We start from the raw sequence: 14,108 nt of genomic DNA, 5'->3' as shown, positions 1-14,108 counted from the left end.
TGAACAATTCGACAGAAAAATAGATAAACTACGTATGCAAACAGTTTGAATAGTTCAAAAACATGTTAGGCCACGTATTATCAAAGAAAACATTTGCGTAATACTGCAGCAAATTTGACTGTGTGCGACATTAGTGACTTCCCATAATTATAAACGAGAACGACTGTCGGGAATATTATGATGTTGGTTTTCTTAGTGACATACAAATTTTCTTGTAAAAAGGTTTCTCAATCGGCTAGTGCTTCGCAAATATATTGAAATATCTGAGGCTATGGATGATGACGCTATGGTATTTACGTCGGCATCGGATAATGAAATCGGTACCATTGATTTATTAACATACGATTACATCATTTTGTGTGATATTGCACGAAGATTTATATTTTTTCAGTCAACCCACCATCCATAAAGACGATTTTTGTGAGGACAACCACCCACAATAATGATTAATGATTTTCTGATGGACCCCACCACCCATAATAATGATTTTCCGATGGACTCCCAAAATTCGGTTGCCGTCCGACCCCAACCCCCACACCCCCACACCCGACCCCCTCTCCATATGGTTAATTCTTAAATCGCTCTAATGTACTGTATTGGCAGTGTATAAGGTTATAGCTGGTAAAAGTTATGATTAGTTGTCATAAAGTTGCCGTTTTAACGTTCTTGTGTGTGTGTGTGTGTGTGTTTCTTTTTTTTTTGTAAATATTTTATTTATAATAACCTCTCACTAAAAGACCTTCACATTGATCTACTTTAAGTTGACCCCTTTATGGGCAAACACTATTGAGTGTTAGCATATGCCCCCATTAGGCAATGCTTTTCTTTAGATATATATACGAGTTTCCAAAAAAAGGAAATGACCGGCCTCTGCTTCATGTATAACAGTTGATGTATCAAGATTTGGATGGCAGAGGAGGCAGAGGCAATTTCTTATATATAAAGGCATAAATGTAATGAAATTGAATTGAAACTGGCTGACTTATTGCCTTTTAATGATTGTGTGTGAAAAGGCAATAACCTTACATAAGTTCATGGATATTAATTATAGTCCATCCCCCGGGTCATTTGATATGTAAAACATCTCCAACTGTGGGGATTTTGACAAATTGCCATTGCTCTAGGGTGGGGATTTAGACTCCGAAAAAGGAAAAATATCAAATTTCCCTAGGTCAGCCCGCCGCCCCCTCCCTGGGGCAAAACATTGAAAGGTGCATAAGCTACTCACTAGGATCATCTCACGATTTTATCGTGCGCTGGTTACCTATAGTATAATACTGAATTTCTCTGCTAAATTCAATACTTTAAATAAATTTAAGCGGACAAACGAATATCATTGTCCCCTACCCTACCTATTACAGAGTTTACTATAAATTTTATATAAAAGAAGAAATTACTGCTATGAACTTTCTAATTGTTACCCATATGTATGTTTTTTTTCTGATTTGATTATTATATTGTCTGTTGTTGCACATGTAACCTGACGTAATAAAGAAATATTGTATTGTTTTGTATTGTAATGTATTGTATTGTTAATTCAAGACAGTGGTAATGTCCTTAGACACAGTAACCAGTTGTTTAGGTCAAATTAATGAGCAAGATACAATTGCAAGGCGTTACGGTTAAACTAGTGACCAAGTTACAGTAGCAAGGTGTTTAGGATCTTTAGATTAAATTAATGTCAGAGATACAGTTACAAACTGGTTAGGTTAAAATAACATTACATTAAAGAAACAGTAGTAAGGTCTTTAGATCAAACTATGTCCCAGATACAATGACAGGGTCTTAAAGTTAAATTATTGTTCAAGAAATTAGTATGGATTCAGGTTAAAGTAATGCAGGAGATACAGTGACTATATGTTAAGGATTAATTTGAAAGACACGGTGGCAAGATCTTCTGGTAAGATTAATTCATGTCTTAGCACTGCGCAAAATCTTCTGACTGAACTGATTTCCAAATCACATATGTTGGAAGTAGTTTGTTTACTTTAAATTCCGAGACACAATGGCAGTGCCTTGAGGCATAGCTCCCTGTACCAGGTGTGTTGTTTCCATAGGCGATGACGGACCCTCTTAAATATTTCATCATACATTTCAGTTGGTATGCAGAGGAATTTCTTGAAGGTTCCAGGATCATCTCTTCTGAGCTCAACCATGAGCTGATCATAGATGCCAAATTGGCGCCGTCTCTCGGGATGCATCCATGGTCTTCTCGAGATGCGACGTGCTCTGCTCCTCTTTTCCACCTAAATCGGCCTCTGATAAACTGGTGAATGTTAAATTGTTGCTGGATCCCGGAAGACTTGTTGGTGTGCCATAGAAGCCATTACTGCAGCATTAGTCGTTGTATATCTTCCATTTTGAAGGAGGAATAATTTAGTATATAATCTTGAAATTAACCTCCTCCTTTTATATGGGAAATTCAAGAAATCACGACAGACAGATGTCTATACAAAAATATCGAGCTACCAAAAACTACTCAAGAAATTTAGATGCGTTATGATTCGCGTGGATTGGCATGTCGTAGTTACTCTTAGTAATGATTCGTATGCAAGCGTATGCCGTTCGTTTTCTGCACGTCTATTAATTCGTCATGAAATTCGGATTCAATTAGCTGCAATACGTAATTATTCGTTATTATTTCGTAATAGTCCGCAAACTATCGCAAGTATTCGTCATGGGATCGTCCTCGACCGCTTGATATGCAAATTAGCTGATTTAACCGTTGTAGTTTTTAAATTTCAGAAACCAAAAATCACCGCTTTTAAAAGATAAATATGGAAATACGACCAGGCCGACTTCGATAGTTATCGAGATGAACTTGACCAAGTCGACTGGGATACCGTTTTAAATATCGATGACTTAGATTCCGTAGCCGAAGACTTGAGCAATACTATACTTGATGTTGCCTCTAAAACAATCCCTTCTAAAATTGTCACTATTCGTCCTGCAGATATACCATGGTTTCATTCCGGAATTCGAAAACTAATCAGACAGAGAAACAGACTATTCAGGAAGGCAAAGTTAATTAAAAGCGAATTAGCTTGGAATAAGTTCAAGCAAAAACGAAATGAAACCATTCGAGAACTAAGAAAAGCCAAAAGCGACTTTAAAAACAAAATCATTGACAAAATTAATCAAGAAAATTTTGATACTAAAACGTAGTTCAAACTTTCTAAGAAAATTACCAATAAATCCAAGTCAACTGTTTTACCTGTATTGTCTTACAATGGTAGGATAGCGTCTGAAGACACAGACAAGGTCAATATTCTTAATTCGTATTTCTGCGAACAATCAAACATTAACGACAGCAATCACTCACTACCTGCTAGCCCAGAACAACCATCCCATATTCTTTCACCTATTCATATCTCACAACAAGATGTTACAGATGCAATATCGACTATTAATCCATCTAAATCCTGTGGTCCGGACATGGTCAGTCCAAGGCTTCTAAAAGAAGGCTCCTCCGTCCTAGCTGCACCGCTTGCTATATTTTTTAATAAACTAATTACCAAGTCGTACTTTCCCTCAGTCTGGAAGACAGCAAATGTTACTCCAATTTACAAAAAGTCTAATCCATCAGACCCTCAAAACTACCGACCAATATCTCTTCTTAGCTGTGTTGGGAAGCTTATGGAACGATGTATACACAAACATTTTTTCAATTTTTCTACACAAAATAACATACTCAGTAGTTATCAATCAGGATTTATACGTGGTGATTCCACAATTAATCAGCTTGTGTATATCTACAATGACATTTGCAAGGCTATGGATGACGGTAAAGAAGTAAGAGTAGTATTTTGCGACATCTCCAAAGCCTTTGACCGAGTATGGCATAAAGGTCTTCTTTTTAAATTGTCCACAATTGGTGTCTGTGGTAACCTACTTCAGTGGTTCAAATCGTATCTCACTCTTCGAAAGCAAAGAGTGGTATTTGCCAATACCTCGTCTGATTGGTCATCCATCAATGCTGGTGTCCCTCAAGGCTCAATCCTCGGACCTGCTCTATTTCTTGTCTACATAAACGACATTATTCTCAATTTACGTTCAAATGTGAGGTTGTTTGCCGACGACACTAGTATGTACATTATTGTCGATGATCCTGCTACGTCGGCAGCAACCTTAAACCAAGATCTCGAGACAGTTCGGAAATGGTCTAGGACTTGGCTGGTCACTTTTAATCCTTCCAAAACTGAGACTCTCACCTTCTCTAGAAAAACGACAAACCTGTACATCCTGACCTATATTTTGATAATGTCTTGGTAAATCCTGTAAGTACACACAAACATCTAGGTCTAACATTGTCGGAAGACTGCAAGTGGAATGCACATATCACAAACACAGTCAATAAAGCCTGGCAACGGCTGGCACTTCTACGTTCCTTTAAATACCTTTTAACTAGACAGAATCTTGAACGACTATATGTCTCGTTTATTCGTCCTCTACTTGAATACGGCGATGTCGTCTGGGACAACTGTTCCGACTACTTAAAATCAGAATTAGAGTCCGTTCAAATTGAAGCATTAAGAATAATAACGGGAGCAACTAAATATTGTAACTTAGATAAACTTTACCACGAATCCAGTATTGAGCCCTTAGTTAAAAGACGTAGAAAACATAAACTTTCCCTTTTATTTAAAATGAAAAATGAACTAGTGCCGAGCTACTTATGCAATTTGATTCCTCCCAGAGTTGATCATAGGTTTGAACTTAGACACTCTCAAAGGTTACCGTTGATACAATGTAGAACAGAGTTCTATAGAACATCTTTCTTACCCTCTGCGATACGGGAATGGAACAGTTTACCACCTTCTATTACAGACCAAACGACCATCCATTCTTTCAAAAATGCTTTAAATGATAGAAGCAATCTGAAACCCAACGCTCTGTTTAAAATTGGTCAGCGCAAGCTCCAGATGCTTCATACTCGCCTAAGACTGGGTTGTAGTTCATTAAACTTTGATCTCCATCGGCGTTCACTAATTGACTCTCCCTTGAGTAGTTGCGGCTTAGTCGAAACAGTCAGTCATTTCTATTTATCCTGTTCCAACTACAGCCAGCAAAGGCAAAATCTTTTGACTAACCTCCCTTGTCCCGCTACGATTGACAACCTTCTGTTCGGCAACGAGCATCTGTCTTTTGAACAAAATAAGCATGTCATAATCAAAGCTCAGCAATTTATAGCTGCGACAGGTCGTTTTGATCCGAGTCACAACGGTTGATGAGTGGAGGTCCCCGAGTAGCTGAATATATATATATTTTACATTGCTTTCTTCTATTTTCGTATTTTTTTTTCATCCGTCTACATTAGGTTGAAAAATACTCAGTTTTTACCAGTTTCTACTTCAATTTTCTTCTAAGTTCATTTTTCTACGACGTTAATCATTTAACAGTACTAATCTTGTTGCAACCTGTCATAACAAAAATTTATTTGTATGTATTAGGAAATGGATTCATATAAGTTACCTTGTAACTTTTTTCCTAATCCTAACTGTATTTGTTACAATGATGTTTATGTTATGTGTACCTGATTGGTTGAAATAAATACTGTTTAAACTAAATTAGCTGATTTAAACCTGATAACTTGCGACCTCTAACGGCAGTTGACGAACGCTATGCGAAGACTTTCCGATTGGTTAACATATTGAAACGAATTTTAACGAATGATAGACGAAACTTTTAATCGCAACACATGCTTGAACATGCTCAAAATTATCCAACGAACAAAACTAATCGCAACGGACGCAAAAGCTCACAAACGTAGCCATACGAACACCACCAACGTTGTACAACGTACATATAATAATGGGAACGAAAGTTGCTCAAGTCCCATTCGCCAGTACACGCAAGGTGACGTCGGGGGTTTTTCGCCTATGTGTGAGGAGGCTTTTAGAAAAAAATGTGTTTGCATCACATTTTACATTGTATTTGCTTTTTATCGGCTAATTCATTTTGGTGCTACGGACCTAGAAATAATAACTGAATAAATTCGCTTAGTTCGATATCATATTTCAAAACAGCAAAGATTTGTTTTATTTATGTTTCGTGAGGTGGGACTGCAGAAAAAAAAGCTAACATTCATTGTTTAACTTGTCAAAAAACAGATGAATCGTTAATGCGTTCGAGAAATATTCAATAGAAATATTTTACATTTGTATATTAAGACGAAATGATATTGAGAACAACACATAGAGATATGGAATCTAATTCATCATCATCATCAGTTGTTATCAAAAGTACTTCTGTTGTGTTGCGTTGTTTAACCAAAGGTTTAGTGAAGAAAGTCGTAGTTCATGGAAAACGTAAATAATATCCTTAAGGCTTAGTTTTTATTGTATGCTATTATTTCACGGTTTTCTTACAGAAGAGTCTATGATCAGAAATTTCCAGTATGTGTTTGATAATCTTTAAAGAAAAGATTAAGAAATATGCACTTACTAAATTGGTGGCAATACGTAATAATAATCCGGCCCCGCTCGACGGAAACTTGAAGAGGTATCCGATTCCCAGCTGAAACAGTAGAAAAGTGAATCTATATAGTCGGAGAGAAGAGCCCGTTAGCCATTTATCATGTTTGACAACAAATATGAAATGTCTGAGGTCCTTTTGCAAGACTTTCTCACCGTTTTTCTCGTCAAACTGCATTATACACATTATTGCTTAAATACTACGAGGATGGGAATAAGGCAAGAAATCATGCATGCTCGCTCCTGTACCGTAGGTACGTATTTCAAGTTAACATGTTTTATGTACATTTATTTCGAGTTCAGAATTCAGTGATATTATTAAAGATTTCCTTTCCTCTTATTTTTTTTTAAATCGAGAAAACTCTACTTTCAATTCTACATGGACAAGTTGCTATTACGATACAGGTTTTCATATCACATCAATCAGTTGGAGTAGTAGGTTTCTGGTTAAACATCTGTATTACTTTCAAACGTTAAAAATTATATTTACCGTCTTTATAAAATTACTCCAGGACTTTTCTCCGCCATTGTAGCCTCAGATATTGATAATACACTGAGTTTTGCGCATGCGTTAGTATAAACAAGGTAAACTATACTTTAAAAACTTACTGCGCAGTATATTATGCGTGACACTTTTGAAAGATCAACACTACAATTTAGCTTGAAGGGTAAATTCAGTAATATAGCTTTTCAGTGTATTGGCGATCAAGCCTTTTGTGTTATATAAAGTAACCAATTAAATTTCTTGTTCCTTTGTTTGCTTTTTGAAGGTGGTTATTAACTCCATTTTTCAAAAGAATTTTAGTTAACCTAAACAATGTTCCTGTATTCGTACAAACGTATAAATCAGGGGTGATTGAGGTGTAGTTGGAGGACGACTGATTTCAGTGTCTTTTATCAAATCGTCACGGAGAACATACGCCGCGCCTTGGGATCGAACTCACGACCCCGCGATCGTGAATTAAATGTTTGAATATAAGTAACCAATATGGCAGAAGCTAATTTGGCAAATACAAAGGTCATAACACCAGTGGTTTATACAAATTTATCTTAGGTCGATTTTGAAGCAAGTCCTACAATTTATTTTAATCACTCTCGACAACTTATTCGTTTGACTAATTTGAAAATATTGGACCTCTTGTCAATTTTTCATTATGGGCTATTATGTAAAAGTCACAATTTTTTCGCGAATGAAAAGTTCCAAATGTAGATTTTAATTGTAATTGTCGAAACACCTTTATTATGTGACTACACATGGCTAAATTAAACGTTTAAATTTTCTCAAATCGCTAGATGCCGATTAAAGTTATTATATTGTTGCTTATTTCATATTATTATTAGACCGATGAACGAACAGATTATAATTAAACTGATGTAGATGCATTCAGAGTCCTTTACATCACGTGTAATACAATGCTCTCAGTGATCAATGATTGAGCAGATCATAATTAAACTGATGTAGATGCATTTAGAGTCCACTACATCACGTGCAATACAATGCTCTCAGTGACCGACGAACGAGCAGATTATAATTAAACTGATGTAGACGCATTCAGAGTCCTTTACATTACGTGCCATACAATACATGCTCTCAGTGACCAATGAACGAGCAAATCATAATTAAACTGATGTAGAGGCATTCAGAGTCCTTTACATCATGTGCCATACAATGCTTTCAGTGACCAATGAACGAGCGATCATAAACTGATGTAGACAAATTCAAAATCCTTTACATCACGTGCCATACAATGCTTTCAGTGACCAATGAACGAGCAGATCATAATTAAACTGATGTGGACGCATTCAGAGTCCTTTACATCACGTGCCATACCATGCTCTCAGTGACCGATGAACGAGCAGATTATAATTAAACTGATGTAGATGCATTCGCAGTCCTTTACATCACTTGCCTTACCATGCTCTCAGTGACCGATGAACGAGCAGATTATAATTAAACTGATGTAGACGCATTCAGAATCCTTTACATCACGTGTCTTACAATGTTCTCAGTGACCGATGAACGAGCAGATCATAATTAAACTGATGTAGACGCATTCAGAGTCCTTTACATCACTTGCCATACAATGTTGTCAGTGACCGATAAACGGGCAGATCATAAATAAACTGATGTAGACGCATTCAGAGTCCTCTACATCACGTGCCATACAATGCTGTCAGTGACCGATAAACGGGCAGATCATAAATAAACTGATGTAGACGCATTCAGAGTCCTCTACATCACGTGCCATACAATGCTCTCAGTGACCGATAAACGAGCAGATCATAATAAAACTGATGTAGACGCATTCAGAGTCCTTTACATCACGTGCCATACAATGCTCTCAGTGACTGATGAACGAGCAGATTATAATTAAACGGAAGTAGACGCATTCAGAGTCCTTGACATCACGTGCCATACAATGCTCTCAGTGACCGAAAAACGTGCAGATCAAAATTAAACTGATGTACACGCATTCAGAGTCCTTTGCATCACGTGCCATACAATGCTCTCAGTGACCGATAAACGAGCAGATCATAATTAAACTGATGTACTACAGTAGACGCATTCAGAGTCCTTTACATAACGTGCCATACAATGCTCTCAGTGATCAAATCAATGAACAAGCAGATCATAATTAAACTGATGTAGACGCATTCAGAGTCCTTTACATCACGTGCCATACCATGCTCTCAGTGACCGATGAACGAGCAGATTATAATTAAACTGATGTAGACGCATTCGCAGTCCTTTACATCACTTGCCTTACCATGCTCTCAGTGACCGATGAACGAGCAGATTATAATTATGCTGATGTAGACGCAAATGAGTCCTTTACATCACGTGCCATACAATGCTCTCAGTGACCGATAAACGAGCAGATCATAAACTGATGTAGACGCATTCAGAGTCTTTTACATCACGTGTCTTACAATGCTCTCAGTGATCAATGAAGGAGCAGATCATAATTAAACTGATGTAGACGCATTCAGAGTCCTTTACATCACGTGCCATACAATGCTCTCAGTGACCAATGAACGAGCAGATCATAATTATGCTGATGTAGACGCATTCAGAGTCCTTAACCTCACGTGTCATACAATGCTCTCAATGACCGATGAACAAGCAGATCATAATTAAACTGATGTAGACGCATTCGCAGTCCTTTACATCACGTGTCTTACAATGCTCTCAGTGACCGATAAACGAGCAGATTATAATTATGCTGATGTAGATTTATTCAGAGTCCTTTATATCACGTGTCTTACAATGCTCTCAGTCACCGATAAACGGGCAGATCATATTTAAACTGATGTAGACGCATTCAGTGTCCTCTACATCACGTGTCTTACAATGCTGTCAGTGACCGATAAACGGGCAGATCATAAATACACTGATGTAGACGCATTCAGAGTCCTTTACATCATGTGTCTTATCACGCTCTCAGTTCTCAGTGACCGATAAACGGGCAGATCATAATTAAACTGATGTAGACGCATTCAGAGTCGTTTACATCACGTGCCATACAATGCTCTCAGTGACCGATGAACGGGCAGATCATAATTGAACTGATGTAGACGCATTCAGAGTCCTTTACATCACTTGCCATACAATGCTCTCAGTGACCGATGAACGGGCAGATCATAATTGAACTGATGTAGACGCATTCAGTGTCCTTTACATCACGTGTCATACAATGATCTCAGTGACCGATGAAAGAGCAGATCATAATTAAACTGATGTAGACGCATTCAGAGTCCTTCACATAACGTGCTATACAATGCTCTCAGTGACCGATGAACGAGCAGAACATAATTAAACTGATATAGACGCATTCAGAAATCTGTATATCACGTGCAATACAGTACTTTTTGTGACCGATGAACGAGCAGATCATAATTAAACTGATGTAGACGCATTCAAAGTCGTTTACATCACGTGCCATACATACTGTCAGTGACCGATGAAGAGCAGATCATAATTAAAGTGATGTAGACGCATTCAGAGTGCTTTTCATCACGTGCAATTCAATGCTTTCAGTGACCAGTAAACGGGCAGATCATAATTAAATTGATGTAGACGAATTCACAGTCGTTGACATCACGTGCAATACAATGTTGTTAGTGACCGATGAACGAGCGGACCATAATGAATAGATAAAGACGCATTCAGAGTACTTAATAGCAAGCGGCATACAATTTTGTCAGTACCTGATGACCTGGCGGATCATAATTAAGCTGATATAGACGTATTCAGTGTACTTAATAGCAAGCACATTGCAATATTTTCCGTAACTGATAACCGGGCGGATCATAATTAAACTGATATAAATGCATTCAGAGTCATTTACATCACTTGTCATACAACGATGATTAGACAGACGATTATTAAACTGATATAAGTTTCAGAGTCCTTAACAGCATGAATCATAAAATGCGTGTCAGAGACCGATGATTGGGTAGATCGCAATTAAATCTATATAGACGTATCCTGAACAGTACGTACCATACAATGCTGTCAGTGATCAATGATCCGACATACCCTAGTTAAACTGATAAAGACGTATACAGAGTCCTCAACAGGATGTGTCATACAATGCTGTCATTGATCAAAGATCGAGCGAACTATTATAAAACTGATATAGACTAATTCAGAGTCCTAAAGAACTTTACACTGCTGTCAGCGACCAATTATATGGCAAACCAAATCTGATACAGATCAGTCAGACACGTCATCAGCACAAAAATAGATTTGTCTTTAATGCTGTCGGTGATTCTTGATTGAATGATCTATAAAATACGCTTCATTCTAATAAACGCTTTCAGAGTCGGCGAATAATTTTTTATTTGGTTTTGAAATTCAAATAGATTCTGAAATCAAGATGTAAAAGACAAATATTTTCATCAAATATTTATTCAATGTCTTACATTACAATTGATATAAAAATTTGAAAACCAGAGAAAGTACTCCAGTTATATCCGTACACATTACTTCCTTCGTTACCCATATGTCGAACCCACACCTTGTCCCCTGGTTTTAATGACAGTACAATAGAATTAGTCCCTTGCTCAAACGCACTATCGTTGCAATACATATGCACAAGACCCTGTCCGTTGAGTGCAAACTGGGTTTCTAGGTATTGTCCGTAATGACACATAATAGTTGCCGTAAAGAAATACGTGCCGTTTTGTGGTGCAGTAAAGACGCCAGTGACTGGGGAGTAGGCGTTGGCGACATTGGTGAAAACATGGTCAAACACGATAGTTTGTTGATTGCCGAGATTGGTCATATGATTGGTAAGGCTTGTAGAGAATGCAACGTTTGTTTCGCTCTGTGGTTCTGACATCAAAACTGAATTGAGATATTGTCAAAATTTTAATCGTTGACATGACTTTTATTTATTTGAAAAATAAATGTCATATTGTATGTGTGCATAAAGACGTGCAAACGTATTAGTACAGCAATTTTTAATGCCATCTGTATTTCATTTATCATTGAAATGTACATACTTAGCAAATTGAGAAGAGATTACTAAACTATTTCATTGTTTACATTTCCGTTGAAAGCAGCATGATCTTAATATGAAAAAAAGACGTCAAAAACCTTACTTACTCCGCTTGAACTTTTCGTTCGGAATATCACATTTTTGGGAACGTAATTGTTTATTTTCCGCCGTTAATTTGGTCTGCCCCAAGCTTAATCTCTGCACTTCGTTCTTTAGCACTTTCAGTTCTGCATATTGTGACTCAGACAACTCTTCGTTACGTTTCACTTGTCGTTTTAGATATGCCATTTCGTTTAAAAGAAGTTTTATAGTTTCATCCTGTGATAGACTCCGAGCAGTTTCCAATGCAAAACAGATCAAAATTACGAAAAACAACACAGTCCGACACATTGTGAACTAACTGATCTAACTGTTATCTCTGCCGAATATGTCTTGTTTAACTACATTTACTTGTACTACAGATGTACTGCCTGGTTCGCATATTTTCATACCAAAATTATTCACTGGTTTCATCTTACATTTTTACGAATATATTGGAAGCATTAAGAACTGAAAAAGGTTATTTCTGTTTCATTTCTTTTGATGTTGCGACGATTTAAAGCTATTTGGTGACCTGTTGCAGTAAATTGCTCTCCCGATTAATCTCAATTGTGACGTAAAAATTCAAATTATAGGAGAAAAACATACTAAGATATAAGTACAACTATCGAGATACTTTCGAATGAGCAATTCACAGACAACCCCGTTGTGTACACCCTGTTCAGCTGAAGAGGTTAAATTGCCGAATTAGAAGGTTAGATAATGTACATTTGTAAAATGTGTTTGCTCCTCAGATAAGTTTAACTGTGTGCGATATCAATACGGTAATGGTGTTATCAGAGAAAGACTATAATAATTATTGTGAAAATGAAATTCCTTATTGGAATATTTTGAACCGAACAATAATAGATAAGACAAATACCATACGTGTGACATTTCAACATTTTAATTGCGCTGTTAATTATGGACTCGCTGACATCACGTAGCTATTGTATTAAGGACAAATACATGTGTGTACAATTCGATTACAAAACTGACATTTTTAACGATGGCGCTCAGCAAATTTTGTAAATTAATCACAATTCTGGCAAAGACGCATTTAAATAAATGTAAAGCAAATTATCAGATGGTGAAACCTGTGGCTCATAACATTATATCAAGGTCTCATCTCCTGATTGGAGCTGTGAAATAGTGCGAGCATCTAAATGTTGTCTTTGTTACTTTAGCTCTTTTGCCCCTATTGGCGTTTTGCTTTTCGGTTAAATTTTGAGGCACCCATCGGGTGAAACCTTTCTTCATCCTAAATGCTTGGTGAGGAATAACTTAAGACACTCTCCAAAGGATGACATTTTAATTCTAAAATACAAAAAAAAAATCTTAAATGTTTCTTGATTTTCTTTCTAAAATGCTTTCAGACCAACCGACCCTTATTTATAGTAAAAGGAGAGGAGACGTAATTGCAGGGAAGATACAGCACCAACAAAACAAAACCAAATAATTACTCATGGTGAGACAAACTACAGTCTTATAAATCCATAATACAGGTTTTGACGGCGAGTTTGCTGCTAGCTTATGCTCATAATTTCGGATATCGTCTTGATTTAAATCACAGACAAGCTATATGCCCACCCTATATACCATCAAAAACCCATATAGCTAATAGTATAAGAGACATACCCTGAATATAGAAAAAACATTTTCTGAAATATACGTGCACTTAAAAACATAAATTAATAGCTTAGCTGCTTCGTAGCTTCTGTAGTGGAACATAATAAAGGAAAATCGTTGATAGAGAATAAAATACGATTCCTAATGTAAAGTGATTCTGCCAATCTATTCCGTAAGTCACTTGCTTTAAGTCAGAATCCGCAATATGCCACATGATTTGAAATATTTCAATAGATTCGTTGTCTTTAATATAGTAAATAATGCAGTTTACTGATGCAATTTACAAATTTTTGCGGGGAATTACAAACGGGGAAGTTACTCCATACAATGTACATTACCTTTGGTTGCTCCGTTGTCATTATTTTTTTCAACAGTACGAGGATTATTCAATAATTTTTGCCATTGATGTACGTATGCCTATATA

The 14,108-nt window shown here is 36.8% G+C and overlaps 1 protein-coding gene across 1 annotated transcript; it reads right to left on the bottom strand.

The window, feature by feature from the left end:
* Window positions 1-11,367: 11,367 nt before the first annotated feature.
* Window positions 11,368-12,403, bottom strand: LOC123543320 (heavy metal-binding protein HIP-like). The gene is made up of 2 exons (XM_045329396.2): window positions 12,085-12,403; window positions 11,368-11,823 (listed from the first exon to the last, which is right to left on the bottom strand). The coding sequence occupies exons 1-2, from the start codon at window positions 12,365-12,367 to the stop codon at window positions 11,396-11,398; spliced, it is 711 nt and encodes a 236-aa protein (XP_045185331.2). The 5' UTR covers window positions 12,368-12,403; the 3' UTR covers window positions 11,368-11,395.
* Between the last annotated feature and the right edge of the window lie 1,705 nt (window positions 12,404-14,108).

Source organism: Mercenaria mercenaria, unplaced genomic scaffold (genome assembly GCF_021730395.1).
Source record: "Mercenaria mercenaria strain notata unplaced genomic scaffold, MADL_Memer_1 contig_1026, whole genome shotgun sequence".
Lineage (NCBI taxonomy): Eukaryota > Metazoa > Mollusca > Bivalvia > Venerida > Veneridae > Mercenaria > Mercenaria mercenaria.
This window is presented reverse-complemented; position numbering and strand designations above follow the sequence as displayed.